This window comes from Lissotriton vulgaris, chromosome 10 (genome assembly GCF_964263255.1).
Source record: "Lissotriton vulgaris chromosome 10, aLisVul1.2, whole genome shotgun sequence".
NCBI lineage: Eukaryota > Metazoa > Chordata > Amphibia > Caudata > Salamandridae > Lissotriton > Lissotriton vulgaris.
The window spans coordinates 122859050-122879846 of record NC_141698.1 but is presented as its reverse complement, the minus strand read 5'-3'; the positions used below and the strand labels follow the sequence as shown (position 1 = coordinate 122879846).

Sequence of the window (20797 nt, the reverse complement as noted above, 5' to 3'; positions counted from 1 at the left end):
AGGAGGATTAGATCCGAAGAGGGTCCTTCTTCGAGTTAGATACTCGTCATATCAAAGGGGGTATTTCACAAATGAGAAGGGTATTCCTGGGCATTCAAAAATGGCGGCGCCTCGTAACGATCAAATCTTCGAGGGTCCAGCGCCAGAGTCGTTTCCCCTAGGGTGTGGGACACAGGCAGGATCGATAAGGAGCAAGGAATAGCCCGGGATCTTCGAGCTACGCACGGACCGCGAGGCGGCATCCTCTCTCGGGAAGAATAGAAACAGGATAAGGAAGGTTTTGTACGTGTCCTCCTGGATGCCCTACTCAGCAAGATTATCCATAGCCACCATCAAGCAAGTCAGGGGTTTGATGTTCTGTGGCAGAGCTCAGTAACAGAACCTTTAGCCTATAATGCCCTTAGGGAGCTGACCTCCTGAAAGCTTCACACTAAGGAGTGGAAAGCTAGCTCCAATTGAACTAAGGCTTTAAGTTGAGTCATGGTAGGAAGTGGTACCAGCTCCCTCCTTTCATGTACAGGAGGTCCTGCCTCTGGGAGCGGGAAATATGTGTCCTGTGATTAACGGCTCAATTCAGCAAGCAGACTTGACTATGCAAGTGGGGTCAATCTACAAATCTGCGACTGTCCTACATTTTCTATAAGAAAAGGAGGGTTTAGAGGAAAACCATACTTCCACAACCAAGAGTTCCCACATTTCTAACAATAAAACTGATACCCAAGAATGATTGGTAGGCCTTCCATACCGGACAAGAATTATCTAATTCTGTGACCGTGTGAAGTCAGTAGAGTGTTAAAGTGGTGTTCTCAGGGCCACATTTTTTCCTCTTTCTATTGCATGCAGTAGAAGCAACCACACACGTTGAGTATCATTTTCGTAGCGAGAAGTGTAGGATTATTGGATGTGTACACAAAAGGGGTGGGAAGAGTAAATAAGGCTTACCCATGCGTACAAGAGCGGAGGCATGGGATTCCACTGAGGGGGAATTCTTGATCTATTTCGATTGTTTCCCTTTGTTACTTTCTTTTTTCTCAGGGAGGAATATGGGACAGAAGGTGCGCCTAACTATCTGTGCACACAACAATTATTAACAATGGGCACCTGCCATAGGGGGTTTTAACCTCTAGCTTGAGTTATACTCCCGGTCAAATTTCTGATTCCATCTAATTTTCAAACAGCGATTTTGTAGTTTCCTACACATTTCTTCCCCTTTATTTACTTTACTTTACCTTACTTGATTGGGGAATATCAGTGAATAACATCAAATTATTTTGAATAATCACGCCACACCATCAAGGGTAATACCAGTGAACAACACCGAATTATTTCAAGTAATTACGCCACATCATTAAGAACGTTTTTGGTCTCATAGCGGTCTTGAACCCTGCTATTGGGGTGATATGGGTGCTTTAAACTACACTTCCCATAGTCCTTGGGGTACACGCGGGAGACGCGATGACGTCCTCTGACGTGGTCACGTGGGACGCGAGTGCCTCACACAGCATCAAGAAGCCGGCTGCACCACTGCGGAGTCCATCTACGCGGTGCCACGGGTGGTGCTAGAATCAGCCAGGACGAGCCTTCGGAACGGTATTGTGGGGGCCATGCTATTACGAAGGGTTGATCGCTTCTGGCATAAGCGGCTTTTCATTTGCTGACGAGGGTAATTTGAGCGCACGATCACGAAGGGGTGAACGCTTCTGGCATAAGCGGTTTGTCACTGGGTGACGAGGGCTATTAGAGCGCACGATTGCGAGGGGGGGTCGCTTCTGGCATAGGCGATTTTTCCACTCGACAACGAGGGCTATTAGAGCGGACTAGAACACTAGAGTGTTCGGATATATACGAGGGGTATATACTTTTCACCTCACTGTTCCCTCTATATATTTACTTTCAGATTGTGTTCTCTGGCGTCCTGTACACCGGACACCAGTACGAGTATTTTTAATACATAAACTCGGTAGGTGAAACGGCTGTTTGTCACACCTACGGTGGGGGAATTACAACAGTTTAAGATACTGTTGATTTGAAAGGGTTTTTGAACTGTTCACAGTGTTACTAAGTACTCGGTACTGCTGTCTGCACAAATGTAGAGAAATGGTCTAATATAAGGTATGCATGCCTTATATACGTCAGACTACATAGGGACCCTTAATGTTCTTGTGAAAGTAGCCTATGCACGACAATGCATTTGGGGCTTTCTAAACAATAGCAGACACACCGCTTAGTGGCCCAAAATAAAATAAAGTACAATATTGAAAGTTTGAATGGGTGGATATACACAAGGGTCCTTATCCGCCCTTTCTGTTCTTCTTTCTTTGCCACAGTGATTGTTTTCCCGCACTTAAGGGGACTCTCTCCATATATCACACAGGATGGGTATGGATTAACTGGACCTACCTCCCTGTTGGGGTAATAACTTTCCTTCGGATTACGGGGGTTCCCTGAGAGAAACCGAATGCGACGGTCCTGACGAAGACCGGAGTGACCATACAGGCGCATCAAGAGCGGTCGAAACATGTTGACTCTGGCAGTGGTATGAGGGAAGCCTTGAGGTTCCTAATTATCTCCTGAAGGCATTTTCTCATCCTCTGTTCTCTCATCTTTTAATCCTGGTAGAGGTGCCAAGTAAAGTTTAATAAAGTTTGTTTTCTGGTTGACACCTCTAATCAGTTTTAAATCACTCCTCATACTGCACAATTTCTTTGTCGCACTTTTCGGTTTGGAAACACATGGTGTTTGCACTATTTTCACCTCATTGGATGTGTTAAGTGTTGTGTCTGTTTAGTTTGTTTGACTATATGTTGTGTTAAGTTGAATTTATTATTTTTTCCCCCTCCCTTATGCTCCGTCCTGTGTGGGGTACACCAGGGCGTATTGTAAGCAGGCCCAATGATGAAGCATGTCACATACTTCGGTATGTGAGTGAGGGCAGTTTTTTCAAATAGAGCGATTTGCCCTATTGGGGGCTGGCTCTATCTTGCACCGTATTAGTATATATGGTGTTATTATTTACTCTTCCCACCCCTTTTGTGTGTACACTATAGGTCTCTGGGGGTTCGGGGTGGCGGAGTATAAACTGTCTTTAACCCTCGCCCCTCTTTTGTGATTGCAGTAGGATTATTGGATGACAGAACTTTTTCCATATGCTTGAAGTTCAAAATCCAGAGTTTTTAAGCAAGACTTTCACATTTGCAGGGGATTCTATGTAATAAAATGAATTAAGATTAACACGAGCCACATCATCCTGGATTCCACTTTGCCTTTAGTTTTTAGAAAAGTCTGGCGTTGGTAGGCCCCCGGCTGGCCTACAGTCGAAATTCTGCAGCCATCTCCCATGGGATCTCTCTCCATCAAAAACATTCCCTTTTGTCTAGTGTGTGAACTGCTGCTCAAACCCACTGAGCAGCCACACACCTGATCTCCTCGCAGTCAGAATACCAAGTGGAACCCAGATTTTGGTTCAAGTCTTGGCAAGGATATGTTCCAGAGTGAGAAAAACTGAAGGAAACTTCCATGTCTGGGGAAAATGAAAATCTGACAAATGTCTTGTTCAGCACGTTAACTCGGCCAGTCAAGCTGGGTAAAGGCTGTCTGGAACCCAGAGACAAAATCTTACAATGAGGAGATGCTGAAAATATGTTTGATGTATATACTCATGCAGCCCGGGGGTTTTCCCTGCGACCAGAATGCAAGTCACCTATGCTGGAATTTCAGTTTCATTTGCTTTCAGAATTCCCTGAATGCACCACAACCAGATTATCACATATAGGCTCTGTGAAGAAATCTATTTTGAAGACTAAATTCCTCCGGAAAACCTACACATATTTTGGTAATGCCGGAACTCAGACATTTATGGCAGCATTTCTTTGGTAAGTGTTCCAGGAACTATGTTGTCTGTTCGAGGAAAACTGAAAAAACAAAGTAAATATCCCTACATTTGTCATTATCTTGTCAAGCTGAAATTGGGTGTTGATGTGGGGTTTGTACCAGTACATATCACTGAATGTACCAAAAAAACTGATTGTTTTATGGGTGCACAGAGACTAAATGGGTGCATGTGTTCAAACAACTTATCGAAAGTTTATCTTTAGGTCGAGCCTGGGCTGCGCATGCCCTGCTGCGGGGCATGCAGCATTGGAGTATGACTTTGAAGTCCCGCTGACTCTCCGCACATATTTTTAATTGGCTTATGTCACTGTCCTTCGTAAACGCTGGTTTCCGAGACGTTATTAGGCTTGTTAGTCCCTCCTTGGTACCGCCTTGTCTACATTTGTTACCTCCCAAACCAACAGGACCTTTCACTTGTCTTGTTACACGGTCTGCTTTATCTTGGCTGTGAGCACTATTTTGTTTAATGATTTGCCCCTATACCACCCAATATGTCGTAGCACGCCACCCGCTTTAATTTTATTTACTAACAGCGGTCCGCTTTTAGCATAGCGGCTGCGCTTACTTATTATTTTTTTGTTTTACTAGCGCCCATGCGGTGCTTTCACATTCATGTCGGCCACGCCCTTTTCTTTAGACGCTGCTTGTCTAAAGAAAGGGGCGCGGCCTCCATGAATGTGAAAGCGCGGCATGGGCACTAGTAATTTGCAACACAATAGGTTTCGCATTTGCGAGAGTTTAAGCTATTGCATTGCCAATAGCTCAAACTCTTGTAAATGCAAGACCTATTGCTTTGCAAAATGCTTGTTGAAAAAAGGCTCCAGCACAGAGGTTTGCAAACACCCCAACAGTGAAAGGGTTAATAGATCGTCAAACACTGCTGGCTTTTCTCTGCAAAATGTGTCTTCGGGTGCCCTGGCTAGAGGGTGGCAGCAGCCATTAGAGGTGGTACCACACTGGCATGATGAGTGAAACCGCACACAACCGATGAGACTCGATCCTGCACCGTGTCACTGACGGGAGGTGTCAGAAAGCACGGGACCTCGCGCCACCGCTCTTACGTTTCCTAATAATAGAACCAGGCCCGGACTGGCCATAGCGGGCACCGGGCAATCGGGCCTACAACAAAATCGGCCAAAAACTGGCCCCGGCAAAGCGCTCGGCGGCACCTCCAACCCCCACCCCCCACCCGAGTGGGGGGGGGGGGGGGGGGCGTCCGAGCACTTTGCCAGGGCCGGTTTTGGTTCCCAGTCCGGCCCTGAATAGAACCCTTTAATAGTTTGTACAAGCATACTGTGCAGAAGAAGCTACTGGCTTTATTAGATACTCTGTGGGCTATTTTTAGGGTTGGCATGAGTAAGACACTAGCCATCGTCTGTAAAAAAAAAAAAATCTGAAACGCTTCAAGATAAAAGTTAAAAGTTGCGGAGATTATAATGGGAGTTTATAGGGTTTACAGTCAGCAAGGGTGTTTTTTGCTTATTTTATTTCTAACGTTCATTTTCGGATAATTTCTTTATCAAGCACAAGCATTGCTCCACTGCTTCAATGGGAACTTTCATCGTACAAACAGCTCTTAATTTCAATAGAAAAAGAAGAGCAGAGGCCCTGCTGTTCTCAGTAGCCAGCTGCAGATACTGCTGAACACCTGGGCTGCTGAACACCACGGCGGTGTAGTCTTGATTGCTACTCATGCCTCATTCTTTCTCCACCTTACTCTTGTCTCTTGTTCTTGCAGGGACATTTTCATCCCTTCTTTCTCCCTTTGTCACTCCTTTCCTACTTTTCTCTTCCCTCTCCTTTCTGACTTTTCTGCCTTTCTCTCTCTAGTTGTGGGTCAGATTCTGATGCTGAAAAATAATTCCTGGTCCTCAAACATGAGTGCCCCGCCGGCACAAAGTTAGCACTATCCACAGATGAAGTCTCAGCAAATCTCAACTCACTCCCTAGTGGAGTCAGAATCACAGTCAAAATCTTACGTTTTATTCACGACTATCCCACAAGAACTACCTCCTGTAGCTCAGCAACAAAATGCTGATATACACACCCAATGGATCTCTTAACTTGGCCATTGTAACCTGATCAACTACCTTCAGATGTTTGGGTTGGGGCAACAGGGGGATCTCAGTCCAGTTGTGAGCCCGATGAACGTGTCCCCCAGTCAGGACTTTCCATTAACTTCTTTCATTCAGGATGACCCCGGATACCATGCTCTTCCCAATCCAATGCTCATAAGGGAATCCGTTCCAAACAACTTACTGCGATCCTGCCGAAGAGACCCCATCAGCTCCTATGACCCTCAATTCTTGCACAGCTCGCTTCGCCACATCCACTGCCGCCACCACACCCAGTGCCAAAAAAGCTGACATCCCTGAGTGGAACTGACGGCTCACACAGTGTCCTGCTGCTCTCCCGTCACACCCCAAGCCAGCTTACTTTATTGATTGAGTTATTAGAAATATTGTAATAAGCCTCTTAAATCATATAGGCCTCCATTATGAGTGCCCCAGAGGGGTTTGACGTAGATTATTGCATCCGAAATATTGCGAAACTACATGGAATGGGATATCAGGTGCAATACATATCACTTATCACAAGTTTTGACCTCAAAAATGGGGCAACCACATGGCTTTTTTCCTCTGTTAGATTCCTCAGGTTTGACCAGCTAAAATGTATCTGAGGGACGAGGACCATGTCACACCCTGTAATTATCGGGAGTGATAAAGTTCACATAATTTATAATTCGGACCTCTATGCAAATAGGGGTTTTCTGGCCCACTTTTAAATATACAACATACATGGATTTAGCCCAAAAGTAGAACATCACATTTTAGTACCACAGCTCATCCCTGTACATACCTAGTAAGATAATGTAGAAATAATAAACATACTCTATTGTAAGAATTTGTCGCGTTTTTCATCGCTCAGTGACACGCCTGATTGTAGATGAGTTTATGTGTGCACAAAAATGACATGCGCACACACACACAAACGCAAAATAGAGACAAGCACACACACACCACGCACACACAATCGTTTGAAATGGAAACTAATATTTATATTTTTACCAGTAAATGAATATTGGTTAACTACACTTGGCCTTAAACATAATAATATATACACGTTAATTTCTAGAATGTGATCTAACACACATTGAGAGTTTTTCAAAGGATTTTTCTGCACTCAACATACCATTGTCTCTGTTGTAAAAACTAATACTTAATAGGTTTCTCAGTTTTAATCAGTGATGCACGCATAACATTCCACTGGAGTTTAGTTAAAAAGAAAACAGGCAGCTGTCCTCATTGGAATTCATGAGAGTCCACGTCAATTTCCTGAAAATGTGTTCCTAATCCGCTAGTTCGCAAAACAATAACAAGTGAGTCTGATCTTTCCACTGGGCCTGTCCGGAAATGAGAGACAAGGGTAATCAACCCCCAGAGAGAAAGGAATACTGGAGAGCCTCAGCTGGAGAGGGACCCCCTGGGGCTCAGAGGGGTCATGGCATGAATGAGCCATAGCTCGGCCCAGCAACCTCCTGCAACAAAGAGCTGTATGCGGCACTGCACTGAGATGATGAAGAGACTCCTTGAGACCAGTCCTAAGTGCTGAAAAGGGTACATACAGAGGTTCCACTAGAAATTTCAAATACAAGACCATAGCAGGGCAGTGACTTGTGATAAACTGAGTTGTTAGGTGTTGGTTAAACCACAGACTTTTGTGAGATTCCCACTTGTTTCAATAAACTCTGGGATGGTGAGGTACCAGAAACATGCAGGCACTGCTCCCTGAGAAATCTAGTTTTCTATTAATTAAAAGTTTCCACCTCCTCTAACATTAATGGTCAGGAGGACTATGGATGCCTGGTGTGTGCACAAAAGCAACAGACCTTGTAAGGGTGATGTGAATAAAGGGAACATGAAACGTGGTGGGAATGCTGGATCTATTGCTTCTCAATCAATGGGGGTACTTTGGGTCAATTTTACATCATTCTCCAGCTCTGCGTTACTGGAGAAGGAAGCAAGTCCTAAACAAATCTGTAAAACCCGTCCTAAAGAAGCAGTCTGATTCAAATGTCTAGACATCGTCACATGTAAAGGACTCAACAATCAACCCCCAGACATGCTTCAGACCCACGGCAAGGGAAGGTGCTCTTTCAATGGGCAAACTGACTGATAAAACGCGGAGACGTAAGTATGCACACAACCCGAATTCGCTAAACAGGTAGCCTGATCTAAAGCAAACTAATGGAACGCGCCAGCACACATTGCTCATTATAGCATCACAAATAGATTAGACAATGTATGTAGCTAACCTATGGCTCAAATGTCTAGTTGGCTAGTTTCATTGTCTGATTGATGTGGGTGTACAGTAAGCTTCAAAAGAGATTAATTTCACAGTCGTAACTAAGACAACATTGTGTGGTGATCAGAAAGTAGCAATACCTAGGGTCAGAGGTGAAGGCGTGTCTAGTAGAATACACTTCTGAGAAAAGTGGTGAATTCAAAATACAAAGCATATTGTAAAGTGCACTGTATTTCAGAAAGACCGAAATAAAGGATAATCTGTGGTCAATGCAAGTAGGTACTCAAGAAGAGAAAAATAAATGTTACAAAGAAATTAGCGAAAGAACATGCCTTTCTGTCATCCTTTATTCAAACCCACATGGGCTACCTTGCATCCAGTGCCAGCTCCTCCGCTAAGGCGAGGAGAGTCGCCCCACTGCTAAGAAAAAGAAAGTGATAATAACAGGACGTTATTAGCATTTTCTTTTTCAATGCAGGAGTCGGGCGGGCTGGCTCTATGGAGCTAGCGTAGGGGAGGAGTGGTGTGCACCCCTCTAAGTGCACATGACAGTTTGGCCAGCCAAACCATCATGCTCACTTGGCATGCTCTCCATTGGGCTGTGTTGCAGAGCCCCGAGGCGAATATGCTCAGCCTCCCCAGGCACTGCCTGAGCGTCCAAACAGCATGCTCAGACCAATCACGAGGCTGCCCCTGCAGCATTGTGATTGGCTGGGAGAGCCCGGAAGCCGGAGTGCTCCCGATGCTGTAGTAGACCTGAAGAAGATTGGAGGAGAGGCGGCGGCGGCGTGGCGGAGAAGGTACTTTTTAAAATAATCCAATCTACGACCCCCTCTTCCAAGACCCCCGTTCCGAGTGAACCACCACTGCTTGTATCACGTCTTAAAAACAAGCATAAGAAAAAAAAGCCTTGGGGTCATCTGACTCTAACTAGTGATGTCATCACCAAGTGCAAAGTCCAATACCTCAAGTAAAGGCAGGTTAGCAAAAGGCAGATAAATGAGAAGGCTCTGCATTAAAAACAAGAACACTGTTGAGCTCAAACATGGTCTAACTTCAAGTTTGAAATGGAACTATCGAGACAGATTCACAACAGCAAGAGGATTGCCCTCTATTCCGAAAAAGAGAAACTGGGTTAGTGCACTTAGGAAACAACAATGCTTCTCGCTGATTAATTTGATAGTATTCACATTGGGCTCAGTCCCAGGAACCCCCGGTCGCGGCACCAGCCCTCTCATAATCAGATATAGAGGCTGGCTGAACTGTACTACCCAAATATTCGAATACTACAAAGTAAAAGCGATCAGAAGGAATGCATGACATATAGAGGCCCTCCGCCCTTCATTTCTAACGGACTCTCAACTTTTGAAATAACCCTATGCAATTAAGTATACGCCTAAAACAACAGCCAGGTCTTCAGTGCCTTCTATTCACTGATCATCTACCCAATAGAAAACTGTACCATGCCCTCGCTCTTTTAAAAATAAGTAGAGAATTTGTATCTATGTTATATATATATCTTCTTACATGTTGTCCTTGGCCCTGAGGAAGGTGACATTCACCGAAACGTACGTCGGCCCAACATCTACTGTTTGGATATGAACTGGTCAACCCCATCTAGACCAAAAAGTTAATTGACAGAACTGTTCCATCTTAGTTCTTACTGTATTCCATCAAGTACACCTTCGGGTTGTCATTTTTCTATGTCTTGTGAGATCTAGTCTATGTGTTTATGTTGTTAGGTATGTTTTTTAAGAAAAGAAAAGGTATGATTGGTATGCGAGCATGTATGTATGAATGTTAGGATTACATGTTATTAGAGGGCACATTTGTTCTTATGCTTTACTGTTTTGCATTTGCACTTTATAGATTTTTTTGAAAATACTTGTGTAACAGTCATGAATTTGTTGAGCATGATATATGATGAAATGATATGTACAGCTGCACAAATGTCTCAAAATATATTTATCTGAAAAAAGGAAAAAATAAAAATAAAATGTATATGTTTTGATAATACTTTGAAGTTTCCACTTTCCTCTTTGGCATCCTGTTATAAAAATAGCTTAGATTTATTCAATGTTAAAGTAATATAGGTCCCTATAGAGGTATTTTGTATTTTTTGCTTAATTTGATAGTATTGGCAATTAAAAGCATTTTATTAAGAAACATCTGATCCAGCAAGGACAAAAAGTGTAACATTCAACATGTCATTAACAGTAGAGAAAAAGTAACATCTCCTGAAACCTAACCAGAGGAAAAAAATATATGTATTTTTGTGTTTACTTCAAAACAATATTCTTTCTGTAAAAAAAACTTGCGACTATGTACAGTTGCGTGCATCGTTTTGAATGGTCGTTTTCTTAGGTAACTTATAGGAGTTATGAAATGAAAAAAGGAAAATGTTGTGGAAGAGAGATTAATCTAACAACACCTTCAGGAGCGCGGGAAATAGTGCTTGACTTCAGTTCAACTGAGTATAGTCTTTAGACTGAATCGGCTTCTCTTCAAAGGACAAAGACAAGGTCATTGTGAGGGGCACTGAATTGTATAAAAAATACAGCTGACAAAAATGAGAAGGTTTTACAGTTACCCATGCTGAATGGTGACTTTTCAGGTGACTTTTATCAATTTTGTAAAACAAAAGGCAAAAAAACGTAGGCTGAATATATATTTATCTAGCAACAGTTCCGTGAAGGGCATGCCGAATTAAAGCAGGACAAATAGTGCATTGGTTCATTGCATGCATATGCATTTGCTGTGTCATGTCAGACCTGAAGACTGAACATTAGGACATGGACATGATCAGTGTGAGCGGGACCACCCGTTTAAAATGTACAGATAACTTATGTGTGTGCTATGGTCTGAACCACGTTGAATGAGGCTTTTTGTTTTAGCTAACTTTTAATAAATAATTCTGAAACAAAAAGCGGATTACATTCAAGCTTAGCAGACGTTTATCTAACAAGAACTCCGTGTTGAGAGCAAGCCTTTTACTGCATCATTCAAACTATCCAAACAAGGATAATGTTTTGACCCTTGACTCAAAATCAGAGGATCTTCAGCAGGACTGAGGCAAGCTCTGTATGAGGGGTACCACAATGTCTGAAGCTAAAATGAAAGTAGAAACATGGTGTCTTTGGTAGGGAACATATGCCCTTACTATGAGCATGCCAATACTTTGGATATGGATGGTAACTTGAGTCACCGGCTGCAGCAGGCACTGCAGTTCCCTAGTTTTTCACACAGGTTTTTCATCTACTCAAAGGAGGCATACTGTTTGGGTGTAAAACGCCACAGAAATGATGGCTAGCATTTTGGAATCGGCGCAGAAACATCAATTTTGTCATGGTATTCCCTATTTTTAGAGGTAACTCTAATAATGGGCTGATGAAGTACCGTCAACCACTATGGGTACTTCCGGGGTCAAGAATACCATAGCAGGTCTACATTATATTTTACCATGGGGTCGATAGGGATTTAACCAGTTTGAAAATAAAATTGTAGCAGGGTACATTATTAAAAGGACACCGAACAAGCATTGGCAAAGTCAACTGTTCCGACCTTGGCAAACTAGTAGGAAGTTAATTGTTTTTTTTTTTTTACTCGTGGGAAGTTAGTTGTTTTTTTTTTAACCCATTTGTCAGTAGAAGATGCAAAAATAAAAAGAAGGAAAAGTACACAGAGAAAATGTAGCTTTGCATTTGAATTACAGTATTCTGAAGACAGTTTAAACACACAACAATGGATAAAAAACAAGCATTGGCATAGTAATAGGTCTTAGTTAAGAGAGGAAAGGCATTAGCTGACTTTTTGACTTTGACACAGCGTTTTGTCAATGCTCTTCACCATCAACAAAAAGAATATAAATGGCATGCCCCAGCATGTTCACATATATGTGTGCATGCGTCATCAATCTGCCGAGAGCTGGAAATAAACCCTTATTGTGTTTTCAGAGTCTGCCTCCTTTTTTACATTTTTATTTTTCATGGGACACCCATTATGCCCCTCTCTCAGGTTTTTTTAAACAAAAGAGTGCTCCCTCTGTAACACTGCTGCATCTCTTCTCCATTCCTCTAGTAATGCGAGTACTGGTGCACAGAAGACACAACGGGCTGGGAGACCGGTGAGGACTCAACCGACAAAGTAAGTCTGCATGCCAGTAGAACTACTAGACACGGATTGCTGAGGTTGGAAAGAGTCTGTTGAGCAAAGATAACAGAAAAAGCAAACAGACCCATAAAAAGCGGAAAAGAAATAGGCTGAGAATGTAAATGAGTTTGTATGTGTGTGTCTGTGATTGTGATCTAGAAGCAAATGAAAGATGATAAACAAGCAACAATTATGAAGCTGTTCACAATCCAATATGTACAATTTACATTTTCTTACTACAATACTATTTACCTTACTTATTATCCCTCAAGAGCACTGTGAGATGTATCATTCCAAATGTTCATAATCAGTACAATCTAATCACCTTGTAAATGAGTTGCAGTACTATCGATAAAAGGTTCCTTACCAGCAGTCATCGTGTCGATCTCTTTAGCAGCGAGTTCCTCTACCTCCGTTCTCTTCCTCAGTTCAAATCTCCGATGGAAGCCCTCCTTGGGTTTCCATAGGTCCTGGATCAAGAGGGGCTTCTCATTATCCCCCAGGGCCCTCAAACACTCGGTGTGCCATTGCCTCTCCACACCCTCAAATCTGCCAATCACATCACAGAGGACATACTGGTTGGCCAACTCCTTGCTCAAAGAGTATCGCTCCAAGGCTTCCTTCGCAAGCTCCTGCGCACTTGAACTAGGAGTGGCAAGGACACTTTTATAGTGGGTGCCCTCGCATATGTTGCCTCCAAACACCTTCAGGACACCGGGAGCAGAGATTTGGGTGGATAGTTCCGCAGGGTCATCGTCTCCGCCAAGGCCAGGAATAGCTGACATGGAGCGGCGGTCCCTGTAGCTCAGTGTTCTGTACAGCACTTGGCTGAATATCCTGCTCTGACGCTTCAACCGGTTTTTGGAAGGCGGGGGCATGCTTGCAGTCTGGGACCCATAAAACATTGTGCCCAATACTGTCAGGAGACTCCTCTGAAAATAAAACAATGGAAAAACAATAAAAATGTATTGCTCAAGTAGTTCACTACAAATATTCAATGTGCCGTTATCCAAGCAAAAAACAATCTGTAAGACCTGCATCAAATATATATACACATATATATATATATACATATATATATATAACTACAAATCATGTTAAGACATTTCATTTCAGAGATGTAGTTCCAGTTTATACTTCACATGTTTTATTTCATCTTACATTCCCTGGGTGTGCTTGCTTTTTCCAGGATGTTGTCTTGCTATATTTTTTTTTCCTGGCTGTACATTACTCTTGTGTGTGAAGGAGACAAAGGATTAGCCGGAAAACGAAAGCACCCTCACTACATATATATATATATATATATATATATATATATATATATATATATATATATATATATATATATATATATATATATATATATATATATATATTCACTTAAAAAACCATAGGTTTCAGGCCTTATATAGTTAGGAATTAGCATTTAAAAAACCATTGAAATTGCTCCTATATAGTTAGTTGTACTAACTATATTTCGCGCACCCGCAATCCACTGCTGATGATGTCACATATTACATCATTCATGACATGGTCAGTGACATCACTGATGACATCACTGATGACATCTCATTTGACATCACTGATGACATCACTGATGACATCACTGATGACATCATCCAGTGACTGTGTGTTTCTGTAAAGTTTAAATAGGTTTTACATATTGAAGAAAGAGTGGATGTATAAGTGTCTGGATGAAGGATTTAGTAGGTGCGTGACTGACTATGAGTGAGTGATTAAATGTGTCTTACTAAATGCATGGGTTAGTGACTAAACTGTCTGAATGTGTGCATCAGTATGTCTGTTGATGTTTAAGCTGCTGCATGTGTTGATCAGTAGCTATATGAGTGGCTATATGGGTTATTGATTGGTTGCCCAAGTATTTGAATGGGAGACTGAGTGTGTGTGTGGGTGGCTGGGAGGTGTGTGACTCTGTGCATAGATGTGTGAGCAGTTGATTCACTAGGTGTATGAGTTCAAGAGTGCATGTGGAAACAGCTATATGGGCGGTTGACTGTGTGCATGGGTGTGTTGGTGAGTGAATGGATATCTCAGTGCTACATGTCCAAGTAAGTACATATGTAAAACAGAGTGCATATGAGAGTTGGCACATATAAATGACTATACATGAGAACCAGTGAATGTGCGAGTGGCTGTATGGATCATTGTGTACTTGTATCAGTGATTGTATAAGAGAGTAAGTATGTGTTAGTATATGTTTGAATAAGTAAGGTGTTGTGTGTATAACTGTATACTTGAGGAAATGGAAGTGTGATTGATTCTTTGCATGACTGACTAGGTGTGTGAGTAACTCCATGGATGAGTGGCAGTGTGTGAGTGTCTGTATAGGTGTATGAGTGCATATGATAGTGTTGTATTGATGAGTGGCTGTATGTATGAGTGATTCTATGGGTGAATGAGTGAATGTGTGTGTAGACCTAGGAATCAGTGAGTGCGTATGTAGTAACTGGTATTGGTGTGTCAATGGTTTCAAGAATGGTAGTCTGTATTTAACACTGGGTGTATCAAAGGTTATATTAGAGTGTGAGGAGGTGCATCGTATTATCACATGAATGATATCATCAGTGATGTCAAATGAGATGACATCAGTGATGTCATCAGTGATGTCATTTGAGATGTCATCAGTGATGTCATCAGTGATGTCACTGACCATGTCATGAATGATGTAATATGTGACATCATCAGCAGTGGATTGCGGGTGCGCGAAATATAGTTAGTACAACTAACTATATAGGAGCAATTTCAATGGTTTTTTAAAATGCTAATTCCTAACTATATAAGGCCTGAAACCTATGGTTTTTTAAGTGAATGTGCAAGGTTTTTAAAATGCTAATTCCTAACTATATAAGGCCTGAAGCCTATGGTTTTTTAAGTGAATTTGCAAGGTTTTTAAAATGCTAATTCCTAACTATATAAGGCTTGAAACCTATGGTTTTTTCAGTGAATTTGCAAGGTTTTTTAAATGCTAATTCCTAACTATATCAGGCGTGAAACCTATATTTTTTTTCAATACATTTCAAAGGTTTTGTAAATGCTAATTCTATTAGCGGATAACGTTTATATATGTTATTATCCTTCTGGGACCACCTGAGCAGCCATCTTGTTTCTCAGGAGAAGTGAGGCACAAGAGAGCACAAAACAGGAGTGGAAAACGTGAAAAGGGGGCAGGGTTGAGACCCCCTGACCCCCTAGCCCTTCTCAGGGGGTCCCAGAAGGACCACCAAGTGCAAAAAAACATGTATTTTTTTTTAAATCGCGGGGTACGCGCACGGTACGCGTACGGTGCCCGTACCCCGCAATTTTTTTTAATTTGTAATTTTATTTGTCCTTGGGGGTCCTTTTGGGACCCCCTGAGAAGGGCTAGAGGGTTGGGGGGTCTCTACCCTGCCCCCTTTTTGTATTTTCCACTCTTGTTTTGGGCTCTCTTGTGCCTCAGTTCTCCTGAAAAACAAGATGGTGGCCAACACTTCCTGGTTTGGACAGTTTGGAATGTTGACAGTCGACTGCCAGCCAATCAGAAACTCGCTCGCGCACGTAAGGGTACTCGCACGTACGCGTACGGTGCGCGTACGGTGAGCGCATATAGATATATAATTTGCTCAAATTCAATTTTCTCAACAACTACTGAAGGGACCAAATATAGAAAAGGCACTACTGCATACCTGTCCCTACCATTTTGCCAAGTTTGGTGTAATTCCGTTCAGCCGTTCGGGCTGTAGCCGTGTCTAAAGGTCCCATAGAAAATGCCATTTGAAAAATTTCAAATTCAATTTTCTCAAGAACTACTGGAGGGATTTTCACCAAACATAGCAGATGCACATCTGCATACCAGGCCCTACCATTTTGCCAAGTTTGGTGTAATTCCATTCAGCCGTTCGGGCTGTAGCCGTGTCTAACGGTCCCTATGGAAATTAACATGGGGAAAACACGTTTTGGGACCCCCCTTTTAGCCCCCGCTTGACGAATCCCCCCAAAACTTTCAGGGAAGGAGCGGAGCGGAGCTGGCCAAAATTCTGGAAAATTACACACAGATTCCTCAATCGGCGCCAAAGTTATTCCCAATAGAATGTTGAGCGCATATAGATATATAATTTGCTCAAATTCAATTTCTCAACAACTACTGGAGGGATTTTCACCAAATATAGAAAAGGCACTACTGCATACCTGTCCCTACCATTTTGCCAAGTTTGGTGTAATTCTGTTCAGCCGTTCGGGCTGTAGCCGTGTCTAAAGGTTCCATAGAAAATGCCATTTGAAAAATTTCAAAATCAATTTTCTCAAGAACTACTGGAGGGATTTTCACCAAACATACAAAAGGCACTGCTGCATACCAGTCCCTACCATTTTGCCAAGTTTGGTGTAATTCCATTCAGCCGTTCGAGCTGTAGCCTTGTCAGAATGTCCCTATGGAAATTAACATGGGGAAAAAACGTTTTGGGACCCCCCTTTTTACTCAGTCCCCGCTTGATGAATCCCCCCAAAACTTCCAGGGAAGGAGCGGAGCGCAGCGAGGCAAATTTAAGGAAAATTACAGGCAGATCCCTCAATCGGCGCCTAAGTTATTCCCAATAGAATGTTAGGAATTTCCTATGGTAACTAGGTCCTAATTATATATACCTACTGGCGACCGCCAGTAGGTAATATACATACATATATATATATATATATATATATATATATATATATATATATATATATATATATATATATATATATATATATATATATATATATTCCTGAACCTGTAGAGTCAACCCATGATATTACCGGATGCTTAAACACCCAAGCAACATTTTGCTTTTCTCTGCTATGTAATACAAACAGATGAATTGCACTTTAATTTCTTACACGATTGCCCCCCTTGCAGGGTACTAGGCCTGAAAAATACAGTTTGAGCAAACCTCAAATTTTCTGACTTTTAAGCCAATTCACTATGTAGAACTATTTGAGAATTGTGTATGTAATTAATGCACATTTCAAGGTGCTTATCTTAATGGCAGATGTGGAAGAGATCTGTTAACTGAGAAGGAATGGAACCCCCTGGACTGCTGACATTCAACATGAGCTTTTTGAAATCCCTGATGCTCTAGACCCACCCACAATTGCAAATTGAATCAGAATGTTACACATGTATATTGTTGGTATGCTGTGAGTAGCTGATACGTGTTTTGCCCCCTAAATGGCTCTACAGCGTTGGGCTTTCTCAAGGCTTATTCGATAAAATTTGCGTTCCAGCAATGATTTTTCTCCAAATTCACAGTCCTTATAACTCTTATACTTTTTGATACAATTTAGTTTGAGAGTGACAACGGAGGAACAGATCGTGCGGAAGGGCACATGCAGGGGACGAAACGTGTCAGCTGCTCACATTCTGATAGAATAACTTATACTGGAGATAAAGTGACACAACTACTACAAATAAAAAAACACATTTCAAAGAGACAACAAGGACTCTGAGCTTTTTTTAACTTTAGGGTAGATACACTCAATTGTTTCCACAATTATAACAATACCAGACTATGGGTATTTCTTTACAGAGAGGGAGTGCTGGACCTTGATGCACACCGTTGTAAATAACTATATATTATGACTAATTCTTGACGTCTCATAATGAAAAACATGTAAAGGATGATTGTAATAAAGTTCATCTAAGCAGATCTTGCCTCCCTCCAACCAATGCCTACTTAGGAGCGTAAACATAAAATAAAATCTCATAAAGGACAACCCAGTGCAGGTAACAGCTGAGTGGACCACTTCTTCATCCATCGCACTGCTAAGCACTGTGCCCCATAAAATGATAACAGCACCTCAGTGGCCAGGCCAGACAAGCGTTTTATTCCACTTTGCATTTCTCCAGGAGGCTGGAGACCTTGGAGGCCGGTTTTAAAAGCCCAGAGCCGCTGCTGGTACCTGTGCCACTACCACCGCTCCCCAAGGATAATTTGCAGCAGCTTCCCAAAAAGATAAAAGTAAAGAAAACAACCAACCACACACCCTACAAGGTGCAGCCTGCGACCCATGTAGGCAAGCGGTTCAGCAGACATGGTCGCATTAAGTGCTATATAAATATTACGATACAATACTGCACAACTACTTCCACAGTCGACTGGTGGTTTTAGCACTCACTGAGTGACCATAAAGAGAAGCATTCTAGGGGAAAAGTCTTAAATCGTTAGTCAAAATGTGTTTAGTCTGAAACCTTTAGCTCGAAATTCTTAACTATGTGTCTCACAAAGAGTTGAAAACATTTACGGTGTATTAAAGCGTCAAACTGTCGCTGCCCATTGCTGCATTAAAAATAACCAACTGCCTTGTGTGGCATTTGTGGCAATGATGCCAGACCAGGAGTGTACATAACAGACATCCCATAGTTAGTCCAAAACTACACTTCAAAGTTGATGGGGCAGCAACTTATGAGGTTCGCCCTATGACTTTGCAAGATCTTCCATGGTGAGATGTGCTTTTGGAAACAAGAGACCCGACTCATTGGGTGCTATTTCGTGATGGAGTTCAGAAACTCAGAGGGCAAGAAGGTCCAAGTTTGTCTGACAACCAATGTAAATAATTTCTTGCTGAAAAGGAATCACAAACAATATTTCTATTGGGGTTGGGGATGAAAACGACAAGTATAACTGGTTATTTTGTGTACATAGTAGCCTAAAAGACAAGCAAACCTTAAGTTTGATGACTTCTGGTACCCAAGACCTGATTACTGCGAAGCCAGATGGCATGAGAAAACTTGAGATAGGAAGTGAGGTGTTGCAGAAACTTATTTTGCGTTAGTTGGGCCAGTAAGCCCCAAGGCGTGTTACCTGATCTGGAGGGAAGCCACACAATGTGTGGGCTGCTACATCCATGCAAAGATTCTTTCAATTATTGGGCCTTGTTCTGTTGTTGCTGTAACCTTTGTTTCATGCTCTACGGCTGTTTTATTGTTGTGACCTTGGTGTGTGTTATTCTGATTACAGTTGTTTGTTTCTGTCATGCCCCTCCAGCCGCTCGTGTTTTCCCGCCATTGCTGCAGTTTTGTTTTCCCTATCGCTTCCCGCCTCTGCTAACCCCCCCCCCCCGAGCTCCACTCCCAGCACCTACCGAATAGAGGCACAGAGCAACTGCGCTGCCAGAGAGCCAAAGGCAAGCCTGTCCGCGACCATCTGCGCATGGACCACGCCCAGGGCTAGCAACCCTGGATCTCCCATCACCCGCAGCCACACCGGCGCCGAGCTCAGAGCCTTGGACCCTAGACTCCGCAACAACTGCTGCAGCGCCCCTCCATGCTCTACAGTAGGACCTTTCTCATGCCGCCACTGTCTTTTCTCCTGCTACACCGGAGCACCCACACATGCAACCACCACGCCTACCACGACAGTGCTCGGACAGCTCCACTGCCTCCTGTTCAAAGCCCAATCACTTGGCAAACACATTAGTGAGATCTTAGGCACCATCACCTCCCTCACCCCTGGTGTCGTCTTCCTCTCAACCCGGCTTCTGCACAGAGCATTGCAATGGGAAAGGGAAAAAGGCTACAAGACAGCACACTGGAACCGCATCAACAAAGAAGGAGGTGTGATCACCATCATTCACAAAGAAACCATCCACTGTACCACCGCTGAAGACGACACCACCAAATCGAACACCTCAACTTCCAACTCAAAACATGCAGCAAAATCACTATCAGTGGCACCCTCACTTACAGACGACCAGGACCTCGCCCCAGCTTCTACAACGCCATCCCGGAAATGAATTGGTGCAGAAGCTATCAACACCAAACATTACCTCTTTCTTGGATACCTCAATTTTCACCTAGATGACGCCAACACAGCTAACCTCCTTGAAAGCATGAACATCGGCCTCGCCCAACTAGTCACCGACCCCACACACAAAGCAGGACATACGCTTTACCCTATTTTCATAGCCAGTGACAGAGTCAAGTACAGCCATGTCACCGAGCTCAACTGGATGGACTATGCTGTCGTCCACTTCACCATCCCAGGAGCTCCCAACACCGCCACCAAGCCACCGAAAACCTCACCCCGGAGCTGGAGCAAAGTATTTGAATGCCAATTCACTGACGCCCTCAACACCTCCCATCCTCACACAGCAACCAACCTTGAACAGGCTGTTAAGAACTTCACCACCGTGATCATAGACTGCACTGACAGAGTTGCCCCCATCAAACCCAAGAGTGCCACCAAACATGCCAGTTGGTATACCTCAGGACTGAGAACCAAGAATCGCAAACCGCAAGCAATTAGAAAGGAAATGGTGCATCAGTAAGGAACCCCAAGACCGTACCCCCTTAAAGAGATGAAAAAGAACACCCTAGCCAACCGCATTGAAGCCAGCTCCATTCACAACAAAGAACTCTTCAGCATCATCAAGGTGTTCTCCAACCCCTCAGCAAAGGAAAACATCATCGCCCCTTTTCAAG

General features: G+C 42.9%; 1 protein-coding gene across 1 annotated transcript in view; it reads right to left on the bottom strand.

Moving 5' to 3' along the window:
* Positions 1-13274, bottom strand: part of RADIL (Rap associating with DIL domain) — a 346241-nt gene extending 332967 nt beyond the window's left edge. Inside the window, exon 1 of the mRNA XM_086940689.1 lies at positions 12713-13274. Coding sequence (XP_086796815.1) covers positions 12713-13250 — 538 coding nt within the window. The 5' untranslated portion in view covers positions 13251-13274. The remainder of the gene's footprint in view (positions 1-12712) is intronic.
* Positions 13275-20797: the final 7523 nt, after the last annotated feature.